This window comes from Mauremys mutica, chromosome 6 (genome assembly GCF_020497125.1).
Source record: "Mauremys mutica isolate MM-2020 ecotype Southern chromosome 6, ASM2049712v1, whole genome shotgun sequence".
NCBI lineage: Eukaryota > Metazoa > Chordata > Testudines > Geoemydidae > Mauremys > Mauremys mutica.
In genome coordinates, this window is record NC_059077.1 from 48,113,759 (window position 1) to 48,131,853 (window position 18,095).

General features: G+C 38.3%; 1 protein-coding gene across 1 annotated transcript in view; it reads left to right on the forward strand.

Moving 5' to 3' along the window:
* The window catches only part of ZFYVE16 (zinc finger FYVE-type containing 16), a 50,742-nt gene extending 32,647 nt beyond the window's left edge, over window positions 1-18,095 (forward strand). The window contains exons 7-18 of the mRNA XM_045022123.1: window positions 18-399; window positions 1,520-1,642; window positions 3,414-3,569; window positions 4,442-4,666; window positions 5,729-5,811; window positions 7,586-7,690; window positions 8,809-8,956; window positions 11,848-11,928; window positions 12,553-12,715; window positions 14,358-14,460; window positions 15,107-15,271; window positions 15,903-18,095. Coding sequence (XP_044878058.1) covers window positions 18-399; window positions 1,520-1,642; window positions 3,414-3,569; window positions 4,442-4,666; window positions 5,729-5,811; window positions 7,586-7,690; window positions 8,809-8,956; window positions 11,848-11,928; window positions 12,553-12,715; window positions 14,358-14,460; window positions 15,107-15,271; window positions 15,903-16,064 — 1,896 coding nt within the window. The 3' untranslated portion in view covers window positions 16,065-18,095. The remainder of the gene's footprint in view (window positions 1-17; window positions 400-1,519; window positions 1,643-3,413; window positions 3,570-4,441; window positions 4,667-5,728; window positions 5,812-7,585; window positions 7,691-8,808; window positions 8,957-11,847; window positions 11,929-12,552; window positions 12,716-14,357; window positions 14,461-15,106; window positions 15,272-15,902) is intronic.

The following is an 18,095-nucleotide window of genomic DNA, read 5'->3' on the forward strand; positions in this document are numbered from 1 at the left end:
TATTTTGTTTCTCATAGGTTGCAAGTCTGGTAGATGACATCTGTGTAACTGATGTAAAACCAAAGGATGAAACTCCAATTACTGCAGGAACTGAGAAATTCCATTGTTCCTTACATGTTGCTCCAGATGATGACCAGTTGCCCACTACAGGGAAAACTGAGATGTTGCATAGTCCTGACTCTGTAATTCCAGCTGCTGATGAATTACCTTTTATTACAAAAGTTGAGAAGTCTCCAAGTCTTGGCACAGTTAACCAAATTAATGATGATTCACCTGTTAGTCCTTCAGACTACAGAATGCTATGTGGTATTGGAAACTGTGTTAGCAAAGAGTTCAGCCTTATTCCTGATGATGATGGACTGCCACCACTCTTACTTGCAACTGGAGAAAAAGGAAAAGGTAAAATTTGGACTGGGGAATACTAATGTTTACTGGATGCAAGCTTTCTAAAAATATATGGACCTTCATGTATACACTGTGCCATTCCAGATGCCAAATTAACATTGTTTTAAAATGCACATTATTTTGGATCCAGCTTGGTAGCTGAACTTGCACTTATATGAACTTGTATATTATGAAAAAAACCAGGAGCATAACCGCAACAGTATCAATTAGTATTGGAGCCCAAGTAAGTTTGCATATGAAGCATAGTACTGGTGCACAAGTTGCAGACCACATATGGTGTTGAGGAGTTTTAGTACTATTTAGCAAGAACTCTTACACTCTTAGTTCAACTCCAGTCTCATTATTCAGGTTCCTTTGTTTGGTACACAGCAAAGTTACCCTGATATGATGGGACTCAAGCATAGGGAGCGGGTGTAGGGGATACCACACATCCAAAGTTACACAGCAAACCTCTTCCTTTCTTTCTTTCTTTCTTTATTTTATTTATTTACTATACATTGTAGGAGCCACTCACAAAATATGTAATGCAAAGTGATTAAGCCAATCCCTGTACAGCATGCACAGTTCATGCATGACTTACTCTTTATTTCATCTTATGTTCCAGGCTTATCTTATCCATTGTTATCTTGTCCACAAATGGTTCCAGGGAGGTGGCCCCTTATCTTAGCTACTACAGACATTTCTGTTTCCAGTCTGCTGATCCATTTACCTCTCTAATCCTGTCTCCCAAGAAATGAGGCCTCACCCATGTTCAATCACTCATGACAAGCCAGACCTACATTTAGCAAGCTAATTGTGGCCCTGAAGCTCCTGGCAAGATACCAATATATTCCTGGGTGCTGTACATTATACATGACTTCACAACATACTACTGTCTTACTTTGTTTATGTGATATGGTCTAGTCATCTTTAAACAAGTGACGTTGCTATTCATTGGCTGCTATATGTCTGCCTTAGGTTCAAGATAGTGTGTTTTTAGCAGTTTCCTTAAATAGAAAGATGGAAGTTTCAGGTACCATATTTTATACATTGTAGTTTGTAATGTCTTTTATAGACAGAGAGGAAATGGATATTGGCTGGTGTATGGAATTAATCCAGACTTTATCTTATTTAGATCCTCTGGTGGAAGAACACCCATCTCATCAGCAGGTCACCTTGCTTCTTGCAGAAGGAGGACCTAATCCATTAACATTTATCCTAAATGCAAACCTCCTTGTGAATGTCAAGTTAGTATCTTGTAAGTAGGTAATGTACATTGTTTTCTTTTATTTACATATGTTCCAGGTTCATTATGTTTGAAATGTGTAAATACTAAATTCACTGATCTTGGTGGTTGAGCAGATAAAATTCAAACATTTTCACAATTGTGAGATATATGCTGTTTTATTTTATCCAATCTGTAAATTTAAGGTTTTTAAAGTAATTTTTTCAGTGTGCTTCAAAGCAACTTTTAACCCTTTTTGTAATTTATTTATGTGCCTACTTGGTCGTTATATCCTTTGTAGGACAAATGCAGGGTTGTATTCACCGTAACAATATCTTTCATTGGGAAAGAATAAGAATACTCTTATAAGAATGTTTTTCCCAGAAATATGTGCTGCATTTTTGATGCATACTGTACACAGATTTCATGCTTATTTGTGTACGGTGCTGTCTAATTGGGATTTTTTTATCTGTAGGTTTGAATAAAGCTCTGGAGATCCTGCTGTGTAAATAATGAAAGGATGCTTCTGTTCATTTTACAGCAACTTAAGATATCTGTTTAAAAGATTTGGGAGTTGTGATGGAGAGTCAGCTGAACATGAGCTTCTAGCGTGGTGCTATGGCCAAAAGAGCTAATGTGAACCTGGGCCTCTTGAGTAGGAGTGGAGAGGTTATTTTACACCTGTATTTGGACCTGGTGTAACTGTTGCTGGAATACTGCTGAGTTCCAGTGTCCACAATTCAAGAACGATGATAACTTGGAGAGAGATCAGAGAAGAACCACGAGAATGATTAAGGGATTAGAAAGTATGCCTTATAGTGACTCTAAAGGAGCTCAATTTATTTAGTTTAGCAAAGAGAAAGTTCAGGGTGACTTAAAATATAGTCTGTAAATACCTATGTACAGAACAAATTTTTAATAATATGGGCTTTCCAATCTAGCATAAAAATATATAACATGATCCAACGGCTGGAAGTTGAAGCTAGACAAATTCAGACTGGAAGTAAGGAAAATTTTTAACAGTAAGGGTAATAAACCATTGGAACAACTTACCAAGGGCTGTGGTAGATTCTCTGTCACTGACAATTTTTAAATCCAGATTGGATGTTTTTCTGAGTGAGATGCTCTAGGAATTATTTTGGGGAAGGTCTATGGCCTGTGTTACACAGGAGGTCAGACTAGATGATCACAATGGTTCCTTCTGGCCTTTTTATTTAAAATTGACTGAGTTTTTGATGTCTTTTCATTAGTCACTTAAACAGAAATAAGTGTGGCACCTGCATGTGCTTCAAATGTGCAACATACTTATTTATGCAAGAGGATAGGATAAATGAAGATGTACTACTTGTTTCGCTCAAAGAGACAAGCCTGTGCCCGGGGCTCCATAGTGAAGTTTGCCTTTGCAATTAAAACTTTCTTTAATTAGCACCTTGATTCAGTGAGGAAGCAAGCGTGTACGGTTGCTTCAGAACCTGTATCCTATCAGATTTTTTTTTTATGCCCCTTATTGAACCATCTTCTCCAGTGTTTTTCATTTATGGTGTTTCCCCCTGGGTCTCTAGACAATATAGCCTGAGAAGAGTGTCCCTGTGAGAGTTACTCTCTCTCCTGTGCAGTTGGTTATCCAGTGCCTTCTGAAATTTCAGTTTAAAAAAAAAAAAAAATTGTAGACAGCAATATTGCAGTGGTCAGATTAAAGGGACAGAGGACCAAAGATTATTAATTCCAATTTCTAATATCTTTGATTCCAAGACTGAGTATCATATATGTGAATTTAAAAAAAATATTTTTTCTTATCACTAAGATTCTTCAGAAAAGTGCTGGTACTTCTCAACAAATGGATTACATAGCTTGGGTCAGGCAGAAATTATCATTATGTTGCTATGTTTGCCAAATGAAGATGCTGTTCCTAAAGAAATCTTCACGTTGTTTGTTGACATATATAAGGATGCAGTGAAAGGTACGGAGTTTTAATTTGTAGCTTTAAGATTAGTGTCTTATTGCTGACTTTAACACAAAGCAGGAAATAAATGGTGTTGCATTCTTAGAGGGTTCCTACTAATTTTGTTTGAAAGTTCTCAGCACTCATAACTATTTCCTCAGATTCTGTCAAAGCGATACAGGGGATTTAATTTAGGAACATGTCCCTTTTTTTGTATTAGATCGCCTATAAACTGCCTCATTGCATTTTTGTCTTATCCTCTTTTTTTTTTCTTTTTTTCCTAATACTTTGGTATAATGGGTCATAGGTGTAAATCCTTTGTGCGCTGATTCTGGAAGACAAGTGCTATCCTGAATAGAGTTAGGCACATGCTTAAATGTATTCTTGAATTAGAGCTTAATTTGCAAAAGTTAACTAATTGTATGTACATAGACTTGCCTAACAGAATTTTTGTGAAGTGTTAATTGTTTTGTAAATTAGTTTTATTAAAAAGATCTGTCTGAGTTGAAAAAGGGTGTTTTGAAACTGGGTTCTATTCACTCATGAAGTGATAGAATAAAATTCAATACCATGTCAATAGTACCAAAAGTGCTAAAAATATTGTCTCGAACATTTGGCTTCTAAAAACAGCAATTTTTTAATGTGCAAGTACTTCAGTAATGCATTGTACAAAACTATAAAGGACTTCAATAGAGATGGGAGGCAGAGGTCTGTATCCTGTTACCCTGAAAAGCTGCAATATGCACCCTGTTACTTCAAAAATGCACAAGAGAGACAGTGTTCACATAATAATGGGTGGATTTCTTCCAGGTACCAACATGTATAAGAATTCATACTTAACATGTTTGTTTTTTATGGTGAAGATTTTAACTATCTCTCTCTTTCACCAGGAAAATACATAGGAAACTTGGAAAATTTTACCTTCACTGAAAGCTTTCTTGGTAGCAAGGATCATGGAGGATTCCTGTTTGTTGCACCAACTTTTCAGAAACTTGACAATCTCGTGTTACCAAATAATCCTTTCCTTTGTGGCATTCTCATTCAGAAACTGGAAATACCATGGGCAAAGGTTTTTCCAATTCGCTTAATGTTGAGATTGGGAGCAGAATACGGGGGTGAGTTTTAACACTAAGTATGCATGTTAAGGCCCAATCCTGTAAAGACTTATGCACGTGTTTAACTTTTATGTCCTGTGAATGCCATTGCTTTCCAAAATTAAATACAAGTGTGTTTCTTCAAAGGCTGGGGACTTAAATTTGTACTTTGTACATCAAACTTGTTTGTTTAAAAAAAAAAAGATAGCTTTGTAAACTATGGTTCAAATTCTGTGCTGCTGGACACCTCTTGAAACACTATCAACTTCATCAGGGTAGATGTGTGTAAATGGTAGGATTTGACCATCAAATATTGATTCTTCAAATTTTGTTTCAGGAGAAACAAACTTTGCTAAACCAGTCTATGATACGGAATCTGAGTGTACTGACAAAAGAGCTTAGATTGTGTATATGTAAAACAATATATTGAATCCTTTTTGAATGATCAGATTTAATATTTGTGAAGTGTTCTGAAAACAGAGCTTTATGAGCTTATTAATGTAAACCTGATACCAGTGTCTAATACATTATGGATTAAATTCTTCAGCTCCATATCGGTCATTAGTAATCAAGTTTCTCCATAAGGTGAGAGAACTTTTCAGTGTCAATTCCATAAAAATATGGCTTTTGGATGTACAAAATGGGGTAGAAGGAGCAAGATACACAAATCCCACCGATGATTAGTTGTGCGTTTAATTGCTCTCAGACATGTGGAAACTTATTGACCACCTTTCTCACAGTCTAAGTGGAGAATGGAATTCACTCCAGTTTACAGGCTGGCTGTTGCCACTGCAATGCAACTCTTCTGTGGCACTCTTCTTGCTTTTAGGGGCTGCTGTTCTTTCATATTTGCTATACAGGCATCTTGTGCTGCTGAATCAGAGTAAGCACAGATACTGTCTGTTTTCTGATACCATTTCCCTGCAATGAGTGCTGAAGTCTATCATTTTACATAAAATAAAGAATGAAAGGCTGCATCTGACCTTTTTTATTTTTATTTTTTTTAAAGTCACATATTTTAATTGGGTTAGAGTATTTTGCTTGGTCTTTATGTGTAACAGTGTTCTTTTCTTCCCGTGAAAGCATACCCAACTCCTGTAACAAGTATCAGACACCGAAAGCCTCTCTTTGGGGAGATAGGACATACAATCATGAATTTACTTGTTGTGAGTAAACAGTGTTTTACATAATTTTCCTTACCCTCCTAATTATACATCAGATGAGTGTGAAGTTACCCTCACAATTTTGAAGTTGAACTATTTGTCTTTTAGCGAAAAATGTTCTAACACAGTTTAATTTAGGTGTGACGTGCATGTTAGACTTCATTCTATTCACACAATGTAATACTCTATTAGAATAGTATTGTGCCTTTCAGATTAGTTATTGATATTGAAGTATACTAATATAACTTTGGTTTATTCATTTAAAATAAGTAGTTAATATTAATCAGCTCTTTCAGTAAGAAAGCTTTAGGCAATAATCTGGTGACTGGCTCTGCTGATATCTAGGAGACTTGGGTTTGTGAGTGATAAACTTTTTCTCTTCAGGCTATTGCAGCAGTAATGTGACATGATCTAAATTTAATTGCTTGCTACAGCATGCTGCCTTGATATGATTTATTGCAAACAGCTCACCTACACATTTTTTTAGAGAAATGTAAACAAGGTGGAGACTACAAACTACTTCATTTAAGAGTATGAGCATTCTCTAGTAAGGCCGTACTTGGACTTGATCATAATTAAATCTTTTGTCCTCTGTAACAACACATAACACTGGACTTTTATCCATTTTATCCAAACTAGATCTGGCAGGGTTAAAACTATTTAGAGTGAATGCCCAGAAGAGACAACAACTTTTTCAGCTGAATGGTGATAACTATTGCTGGCAAGATTTTTGAATAGACAGTAATCTCTGTAGTTCAGGTTGATGCTGGCTTGACACTCTTTAACATAACCAAATTGGTTAAATTTGAAGCATGTTAAATGTCAGTTTCTTGGCCCAGGGTAGAAGTTTTCTGGAAAGCTGAAATAAGAACAAGTGTTTTGGGCTAAGTTCCCTTTTTAGAAACCTTTGCTACCCCTTTTTTGGTTTGTTTATAAAAACTAGCTTTGTTTGTTTTGACAAGATCTGGAGCTACCGACTAGTATGTTGAGATGATTAGATTACTTACTTTCTGTTACACTGCTCAATTAGACCATAGTTCGTATCCGGCAAGTCACTTAGCATGTTTCCCTCTCTGTAAAATGGAAATAAGAAGAATATTTGCCTCCCAAGAGTGCCCTGAGGACAAAAAAGTGTGCTGAGAATTACAAAGTACTATATTTAAACAGTTTTACTGTAAAACTCAATGTTATGTAGAGATGGCAGTATCTTTAGTTAAGGTGATCACTAGCTTTCTGTTTAAAGAAATCATTTGACAGGCACATCCTTAATATTGCTAAAATGATACAGTCCAGCTGAAGCTTATGGTATATTAGATGGCTATTTCTGATTGTTGTCTTGTGGTAACTGGCCTGCAGAGCTTGTGTTTACTAGGGAAATGGGTTTTTACAATGTGTTAGCTAATACATAGTAAAATCCTACTGTGGACAAGGCAGTTGTAGTTTTAACATGTGTTAACAGGTGAAGGTAAACACTAGTAAATGCTACATAAAACTGTAACTGCATTGGCCACAATAGGAATTTACCGTGTGTGACCATGTGTTATCTAACACATGGTTAAAAAAATCACTTTTGTTTTTCCTAGTATGGGCACACTCACCAGTAACAGTACTGCTGCAGCTAGCTGAGATTCCTTTAGCTCAAGTAAACTTCTGAAGACTGTTATGGGTAGATTTTAAGTGATGCAGTGTGTTTGGTTTTTAGAAATGACGGGATGTCAGTGGTTAAAACTTTATGCTGCTTAAACAGTCAGTTAATAAAGTATTTTGTTTGTTACAGGACCTTAGAAATTATCAATATACCTTGCATACCATAGATAATTTATTTATCCATATGGAAATGGGTAAAAGCTGCATTAAAATCCCTCTGAGAAGATACGATGAAGTGAGTATAATTTTGTAGATCATACTAATTTATTCAGGAAATCTAACCTTTCCGTTTTCCTTCTATAGTACCTCTGAAATCTTAAAGATGAGAAGTTGACAAGAACACTATGAGCCAATTTGACTAGAAGCTGCAAAATGCAAAACACCTCATTGGAGGGTATTGTCTTCTCCAAATCAGAGAGGCCTATGATTGCTTTTGTTCACTATTCAGTGGACTAACTTTTCAATTCTTAAACTTTGAGTGTCTAACAAAAAAAAAAAAAAACACCCAAGCACCTTTTTCCCTATAGACTAACTCCCTGCTTTAGTGCTAATAAGTGAGCAATATTGCCTAGGTCATGCTGGGATGTTAAGCAGGAAGATTGGTGATTAGTATAGGTGCTAATTGGTAACAGAAATGAGGAGGAAAAAGATTTCACTGAAATTTCTTCCAAGGATGTTTAGGCCTTCAGCTTCTTCTACTGTGAAGTTTTGTTCTAGTTTAAAAGTGGCTTTACAAAAGCGTAATATAACAACTTATATATATATATATATATATATATAAAAGTTATTTCAAATAGTTTTTTGCAAATTTCAGTCTTCTCAAAATTCATACTGGTTTTGCACATTTACTGTAGATCTGCTTGGAACTATGATAGAAACGAATAATAAACTCTTGTTCTGTTTTTAGGGACCCTATTAGGCTATGAAGCTTTAGGATTCTTCCAGATTTTGCAAACTGGGTTGTCCTATACATAAAAAATGAAGGTCTCTTGGGAGATCCTTACTATTTGGTAGTATACTTGGTCGGGGACTACTGACTCAGACTGACTTTTCCCAATCAGTAGAACTTTGAAGTTATGGTCACAAGTTCATATAAATTTACCCCGATAAGCTATTGCAAGTTCCATAAAAAATCCGTTCTAAAAAAAGATTTTAAAATGTAAATTATACTTCAGCTTTTTATAGAGAAATCTAATGCTCACATATAGAGGCAGTTATTTTTGTAATACAGCATTTTACCTGAAAAATGCTACTTAGCTGTTACACAACCAGAGTCCACAGAGAATTTAACAAAACAGAGCAAGATTTTGTTGCAGAAATGTCAGTTTCTAAATGAACATTTTGTATTTGCAGGTAATGAAAGTAATACATTCTTCTAATGAGCATGTTATTAGCATTGGAGCCAGTTTTAGCACTGAAGCAGATTCTCACTTAGTTTGTGTACAGAGTGATGGAGTCTATCAGACACAAGCAAACAGTGCTACTGGCTGCCCTAGGAGAGGTAAGTGGCTTATTATGTTTTAAGTGTTCTATCAAACCTCTGAAACTGGTTTGTGCACTCAAATGTTTTAGGGGATTACTAGGAACAAAAGGTGTATATTCTTGTAGTTTGTGTGGGCAAATGATCCAGTATAATGTCAAACGCCTTGACCACAATACGAAGCAGCTAAACAATAATAAAAGGGTACATGACACATATGTATGACATTCAGTGGTAGCAAAAATACTTTAATTATATAAAGCATTGTTTGACAACCTCCACTTAACATTCCATTTACACTAAATTATTCAAATTTCACTCCTGTTACTTGTCCCTTTTCAGAAGCTTTTTGTATTTTATGATCACATCATACAGTTCTTAGATCAGCTTACATTTTAAAGGGATGCTGTTGAATAGCTTCTGGTCCGTTACTTTGACACTCTTAAAATTGCTATAAATTGCAGAATATCTTTCAGATTCTAGATGGTTACATATCTTTTACATCTATCTAGTTACATCTTAGGCTAGAGACTAATAAGAGTAATTAACAGTAGTTAAATTCTTGTTTATATAGTGCTTTGAAAACATTAATCCAGGGGTCGGCAACCTATGGCACGCGTGCCAAAGATAGCACGCGAGCCAATTTTTAATGGCACACTGGAGCCTGCCGGGACTCCAGCATGCCATTAAAAATCCTGCCCAGCCCGACCCGCTCTCCTCTGCCCTCTGCTCCCCCCGCGGGGGCAGGGAGCAGAAGCATAGCCGTGCACATGGGGTGGGCAAATGGCCCCACTCTCCGGGCACGGCAAGCCGCGGGGTCCGCGCTCCCAGGCCGGAGCGCTGGGCTGAGCGCAGCAAGCTGCCGGCCCCTCCCCCGTCTTCTCCCCTCCCCTGGATCCCTGGCGCCGCTTGCAGCTCTCTGGGGGTTGGGGCTGCGCGCTCCCGCGGGGCAGCGTTTGGCTCCGCGGGGAGGCGGACACGCTCCCTGCTCACCCGGAGCTCTGCCACGCGCAGCGCTCTGAGGGCCGGGGCTGTGCTCTTCTGCGGGGCAGCGTATCTGGCTCTGCGTGGAGCCTCAAAGTAAAGGGCCCAGGGCTGGGGGTGTTGGATAAAGGGTGGGGGCAGTCAGGGGACAGGGAGCAGGGTGGGTTGGATGGGGGGGTGGGATCCCGGGGCGGGTGGTGGCTAGGGGCGGGGGTCTCTGGAGGGGGCAGTCAGGGAGCAGGAGGGGTTGGATGGGGCATGGGAGTCCTGGGGTTTGTGAGGGGGCAGCGGGTGGATAGGGGTCAGGGCAGTCAGGGGACCGGGAGCAAGGAGGGTCCTGGGGGGGGCAGTTAGGGTGGGGGGGGGTCTCTGGAGGGGGTGGTCAGGGGACAAGGAGCTGGGGGGGTTGTATGAGTTGGGAGTTCTGGGGGTCCTGTCAGGAGGCGGGGGTGTGGAGAGGTGTTGACATAGGCAGGGAGTCGGGGGGGCGTTGGATGGGTTGGGAGTTCTGGGGGTCCTGTCTGGGGCGGGGAGTGGTTGGATAGGCACGGGAGTCCCGGGGGTCTGGCTGGGGACTAGGGTGTGGATAAAGGTCGGGGCAGTCAGGGGACAGGTAGGGGGTAGAGTCCAGTCTGGGGACAAGGAACAGGGAGGCTTAGATAGGGGGTGGGGTCCTGGGGGGCAGTTGGGGGCAGGGGTCCCAGGAGAGGGTAGTCAGGGGACAAGGAGCAGTGGGGTTGGGAGTTCTTAGGGGGGCAGTCACCCAGCCCTCTCCCCTGAGCCCCGACCCTCCCCCCCACACACACACCACGGCCTTTGCCCTGAGCCCCGCACACACCCCCAGGCCACTGCCCTGAGCCCTGTATCTCCCTCATACACACCCAGCCCTCTGCTTGACTCCTTCATCCCACCCCCCGCAACCCTAGCCCTGACTCTGGCACCCCCACCCATACCTAGCCCCCCCTCTGCCCTGACACCTCCAGCCCTGACTCCAGCCCGCCCCCAGCCCTCTGGGTCCTGGCTGCCGGCCCCGCACAGTCCGCTGCTGGTCTGGGGTTCTGGCTGACGGACCCTTGCCAGCTGGGGTCCCGGCCGCAGGCCTTGCTCAGCCCGCTGCCGGCCTAGGTGAACAGAACCCCAGACCAGCAGCGGGCTGAGCGGCCCAGCGGCGTAAGATCAACATTTTAATTTCATTTTAAATGAAGCTTCTTAAACATTTTGAAAACCTTGTTTATTTTACAATACAACAGTAGTTTAGTGATATAATATATAGACTTATAGAGAGAGACCTTCTAAAAAACAGTAAAATGTATTACCGGCACGCGAAACCTTAAATTAGAGTGAATAAATTAAGACTCGGCACACCGCTTCTGAAAGGTTGCCGACCCCTGCATTAATCAATGCCTAGCAAGCTCACACAAGTAGTCTGTAGTGACAAGGGGAAGATTTAATGGTGAAGTAAATGGGTTTTTACAGGTTTTAGTGCCATTTAAAGTGGATTCATTATTTTACTTAATAGAATGTTCCAGAAATTAAAACCTAATTTTAGAGGTAACTTCATGTATAAGCAAGAAACAAATTTTAGGTCCTACATATTTTCTATTCTTTCACAGTTTTCTTCTTTGGCTACTGTGCCTGTACGACTGCCAGCATCTTGTTGGGATGCTGCATGTCTTCCTAAAACTCAAAAAGTTAGCAAAATCAATGCATTTTTCTAGGCCTTATTTCAAGGAGTGAATTCTCTTGACGCTAGCAAGAGCCACATCAGCACATCGTCCTATAACTGAGGAACTTTTATGCGCACTTTCAGTGTAGCATAATATTTAGCACTTGATGTATAGTGCTTTACACTTTCAAAGTGACTTCTAACTCACTAAGTATAAAAATGGACAATATGAAGTACCTGATGTGTTTACTTCTGTGTTTAGTTACAGGTGCAAGTTTTGTAGTATTCAATGGAGCCCTAAAAACATCTTCAGGATTTCTTGCTAAATCAAGTATAGTTGAAGGTATGAATTGCATCTTAAATGATTCCTTGTTAAGAGGCAAAGAATTGGTGTTGGAACACTACTCTGCGTAATACTGAAGTGATTAAGAGTTTATCCCATTGTAAACTAAACTTTTTCTTTAAGGTTTGTAACTTAAAAAAAAAATACTTGTGCATAAATCATTATATGTAAATTTGTTTGAGGACACTTTCACTATGTGGCTTTTTTGGACCTCTTTACTTAATACCTGTCATTTTGTAAAGAATTTCAACATGAGAAGCCTATAGGAGAATTCAATTCAGTTGTTTCCTGTATGCTTAAGTTTTTACCTCTATTTTTATGTCACATATTGTGGCTCACTGAGTTGTTCAAGCTTCATGAAATAAACTTTGATTAGATGGAATGTCAGCTCCATTAGTCTACGTTTTTGTTCACCAAAAAAGCTTTGAAAATTGAACTAACAATTTTTCATATAGCATTTCACATTGTGATGAGGAAAAAAGTAAATATTCTCCTTACAGGCTTGTGAAGTTGCATTTCTTAAACAATTCAAGAAGATCAGTTGACTAGGCAAGGTTCTGTTAAAGTAATCTTCCCTTTTTGTTCTCTAAAGGAAAGTGGGAACTTTTACTGTTTCTCTTTTAGATGGACTAATGGTACAAATAACTCCAGAGACGATGGAAGGTCTACGTCAAGCTTTAAGGGACAAAAAGGACTTTAAAATTACATGTGGTAAAATAGATGCAGAAGAACTAAAAGAATATGTAGATATTTGCTGGGTAGAGAGTGAAGAAAAAGTAAACCAAGGGTATGAATATTTGTTACTAAAGCTGTGTGATGGTTGGAATTTTCTCTTCTCTTCCCACCTCTCTTGAAAAGTGGATATTTAAAGAATGGAAAATAAAGTATTGTAATTAAAACTAATATCTTGCTATTTAAAGCTGCCAAGGAAATAGGAGTGAAAACTGCCTGTGTGCCTCTAGATATCACTATGAGAACAACTTTAGACTATAATGGTCTTCTTAGATTTTAATAACTGCCTGGTTTGGGAGCGGTGGGAAGAGGGTCTTCTTATGGTGTTCCCTGTTTTTAGTCACAGTCCATCTGTCTGACGAGGACTGGTTGGCTCCCTTCAGAGTTCAACAATGTCATTCGTTAGATAGATGGGGGCTACTCAGTGAGGGCTGCAAGATTCCCCTTCCCACCCCCGTGGCTGAGACTGTCAGGGCACTAACAGTACTATAACATATGAATTGGTTTAAGACAATGGTTTTCAACCTCTTTTCATTTGTGGACTCCTACAAAATTTCATTTGGAGGTGTGGACCTCTTTGGAAATCCTAGACCTGTGGGTCCATGGACCACAGGTTGAAAACCACTGATTAAGAGTTTAATTTTAGATGGCTTAGAGCATGTTTTGTTACAGTTAGGGCCCTACAAATTTCATGGACGTGAAAAATGTGTCACGGACCATGAAATAAGCCTTTCCCTGTGAAATCCGATGTCCCCTTGTTCCTAGGAGTGCTTCAGCAAAGGGGCTCCTAGCTCCAGCTGGGCAGAGGAGGGACAGGACTTATCCATCTTGTGCACAGCTGTTGAGACAGAGAGAGAGAGAGAGAGAGAGAGAGAGGGGGGTGTGTGTGTGTGGTGATGAATCAGACCCACCTCCTGCAGCTGCAGGAAGCTCTGCGGTTGCTGCCTTCAGAGTCCAGCTCTGAAGGCAGCATAGAAATGAGGGTGGCAATCCCATGATCCCCCTACATCAGATTTGCGGACTCCCCCATTCCCCTTTTGGGTTGGGACCCCCCAGTTACAACACTGTGAAATTTCAGATTTAAACACCTGAAAACATTACATTTACCAATTTTAATGTCCTATGGCTGTGAAATTGACCATAATGGACTGCGAATTTGGTAGGGCCCTAGTTATAGTGTGTCTGAATAAATCATTAGTGTTCAAAATTAGTGTCTCTTTCATTATAATTAAATATCATAGAACAGTGGTTCTCAAATTATGGTCTTGACTTAGTCCTTTTTCTAGTAACTCATAGGACCAACCAGAACAAACACACAATGCCCCAGGGAGGTGGTCCATAAAAGCTTCTCTTAGGAAATAGAAGGAAAAGCTGGAGATCTACTGACCTGGTTAATCTTAGTCTATTAGGTACTCATATGTAAAGTGTGTGTGTTTATCTAGAACTGAGATAGGGGTTAAATGTATATAGAATGGAAATAGGAAATGTTTACAGTGTAAAACATCCACATACCATGGCCTCTCTTTTTGTATGTATTTTGATACTACACATTTTATTTATATATTGAGAAGAGCTGTAATTTTATTCTTTGAAGTTTGATTTAACTTAAAGCAATGGGTTTTTAAGTTGAATAGTTGATTTTTAGATGAAAGAATGCTCTGGTTCGGTTTTAATTTATTATACACTTTATTCTATAGAGTTATAAGCCCAGTAGATGGAAAGTCAATGGAAGGAATTCAAAGTGAAAAAATACTACAGGGAGATTTTGAAACTGAGGAAAAACTTATGAAGTGTACCGAAGTAAGTAAATTAATACTAGTAAATAGTTTGTTTATATGTTAAAATATCAGATTTATTTATATCAATTGTTGTTCTAAATAGCATTAATACTGAAAAAGGGAAGGTGCTACCACAGAAACTAGTTCACTTTTGGCATGCAGCCGTAGGAATATGCCAACTATGTTCTTGACATTCTCTCTGACTTTCATATCAAATGTGTGGATAGAAGCGATTTTATTTTTTAAATAGGGATGATATATTTTCCTTTTTTTTTTTTAAACTTTTGATGCAATTATGAAACTTCTAATCCAGTTATTCTCATGGCTACTTGTTAATTCACTAAGTGTTTTTATTGTGGAGATAATTTCCAACAGTACTAACACAGTATTTGCTGTTTGGGGACTTCTTGTCTCTTCCTAGTTTTGGAAAGCACCTAGCACATTTGGGCACTATCATAATATATATAATAAAAATGGACAGTTATATTAGAACTGTCTTGCTACTGATAAACTACCCAATTCCAAAGCTGAAAGTCTCTTGCCAATAAACAAGTATAGGTAATTTGACTGCATCTTAAGCAGTGATACTGTACATTGAGCCATTTTGACAACTTTGAAATTCTTACAAAAAAGCCACTAATCATGTCGTGTCCTTACTATACTTTCAGGTGTTCTATATCCTAAAGGACCATGAGCTATCCAGTGCAACACCCTATCAGTTTGCAAAAGAGATTGCTGTAGCTTGCAGTGCTGCTCTTTGCCCGCATCTCAAAACGCTGAAAAATAATGGGATGAATAAGCTAGGTCTTAGAGTCTCCATTGATACCGATATGGTAATTTTTGTTTATTACAGATATATAACATTATTTAATATCACCACCTTAAAATAATGGTATTTAGGTATAGCTTCTCTAGCCCTTTTAAACCTTCCCACATCGCCAAATGCAAAGTCCATAACCAGCAATGGATGTACCTGGGAAGAAGTCAGAACACAAGTCTGAGAATTAGACTCAATCCCTGTTGCTCCTAGAGAAACTACTCTAGGTCATGTTTCAAGATCTTAGCTGAGAGAGATGCAGAAGTTTTACAGATCACCACAATTTAAACTTGTGTTTTTTGTTTAAAGTTTGATAGTTTTCAATGGTCTGTCATTAAGTAACTAATTCACAATATTTCTGGTTGCTTGCATCTTGAACTAGCAGTACCTTGCAGTGTTGAAGGCAGGTTACTCTGTGAGCAGAAGGATGTCTCTCTCAGTTCTAAACACAAAACCTTCTTGCCAGTGAATGTGTTGACTTGCCCAAAGTCTCTTCAATGCCACTTTTTATAATAGAAAACTTGAGCTGAAATTTGTTTTATACTGATGGTGATGTTTGCACAGTGCATCTACTGCTCCTCTACTTTTGGCTTGTATTAATATATAATATGTAATATATCAACTTAATATTATTCTTTTTATTTTAGGTTGAGTATCAGTTAGGAGCTGGAGGCCAACTTCTTCCACAGCATTATCTAAATGACCTGGACAGTGCTCTGATTCCTGTGATCCATGGTGGGACATCAGACCCCACAAGCTTACCATTGGAAATGGAATTAATATTTTTTCTTACAGAATACCTCTTTTAATATAAATGACAGCATATATTATACTACGTATAATCTGATTTGCTAGAGCTAACCCAACACCAAAGCTGTAATGCTACCAACACTAAAAAATGTTAAGATTTATTAAAAAAAAGTTTAGTAATAGACTTTAAACTGGGTTTTGTTTCTAAAAAAATGAATCAACTCTCCTCCATCTCCAGCATAAAAGAAGAATTGTTAAGTTTAAGATTTCCTAAGGTTCCGAAACTTTACACTTAATACAGTCACTGAAAAAAGGCCAGGACTCATTACCTCTAAGCAAACTGTAGCATTTACTATGTGCATTGTAAAGTTAAGCCATATACCTCTTAAACCCAAGCAAATATTTTAGTAACAGTCCTCATGATTAGATGTAACGTAAATCTGGGACACTCCATGTGGATGTGCAAATGGGCTATATTTACATTTTTTTAAAAATCGTATAAAGTATATTTAATTGGTACAGAACTATTGCTTGCTGTCGAGATCCAAATATAAAATCTCTGAGGGTTGTCTGTAAACAGATACTGTGTACTTATAATATATGGAATTTGCCTGCACAATCTGATATTGTGTGGGAAGAATAGAGAACAAAACTTTGCCAGGTATGTTGTGGGGTCTGGGTTATTTTTAAGATTTCATAATTGGACTTGTCCTGACTTAAAAATCAAGACATTTGACATGTTGTTTGGTGCTTTTGGAACTTGTGCTTTTAAACTGAGTCTCTTTATAGTATAGCTGATTTCCTTATGTATTTATAATGACTTATCTAACTTTGTTGGGTATCATTTTTGTATTACACTAATGTTTTTTTTCCCCTGTGCTTATATGTACCTTTGTAATTTGGGACTTCCAAGAGTGATTAAGAACAGGCCAGATGACCCTTTAAGTAGTAATCCTGTAGCAATAAGTCAGGCATGAAACCTGAAATATCTTTTCTGCTCCCATCTCTAACTTCTGAGACCTCTTGGTAGCCCTGTTTATTTTTCAGGGAGAAAATGTATTAAGTGTGAATTTTCATGATCAGATTGTTTTGGCATATTTGAGGTTCTTTGTATAGTACATATTTTTGATACTGGGGTATTAGCAATTAAGAACTAAGATGCTTGTAATTTGTGCCTGAGTACTGGGGTTCAGTGAACAACAATCAGGTATGATAACTATTGCATAACGTACCTGTTCACTTTGAAGAGAATCAGAACACGCTATATCCAAGACCGAATCATTTGAGTAAAATGTTGTTAGAGTTTTAGACTGACAGATCATTAAAAATCTAAACATCTAGATGCCTTCTTGATTCTCAAAGGGGATATTTATATGGTTTTTGTATCAAAAACGCAACTAGTAACTTAAAAAAATAATAAAATAAAAATGTCACCAGACCTATTACCCACAGCTTGAAGACCCATATTAATGGAAAGGTTCAGGATTTAAGGTCTTAGGCTAGAAGAAACTAGGTATTCATTATAGTAATGCACACAGTTTTTGTTCAGAGATGAATTGCAGTTCTCTGGACCAGCCAAAGACATTAACATAGGCAGCATGAACAAGATGAATGTCCAGTCTTCTGAAAGTAGTTAAGAGGACAGCAGGGACAAGCAGTGTTTGAAACATGAACAATAGTCAAATGACCATTGTCATGTCCTTTGTCAATGTTAAGTACAGTTATAGCAGATGAAAGCAGTTTGCAGATTAATTATTTTGTCTTTTTTGTTGCCATATTGGTTATTGGAAATTAGACTCATGTCTTAAACTCTTGCCATTTAATGTTTGTTTCATTTAATAATTATCACTAACAAATAAAACTGACTTAAGTGTTTACCAGATGAGATAAAGTAACATTGTTCTTATGTTAAAAACAAAAAACACATATTTGACTAACATTTCCTATATTTTGTCAGTTTTTTCCGTCTTCAAAGTTTCTCTTTGCTCTGCTATTGCACTTGGAGCGTAGACTGCTCTTAACAAAGGAATTGCTGTATGTATTTCCAAATACAGCTGTTGACAATAGCCTGTAACTTACCAACAAATAAA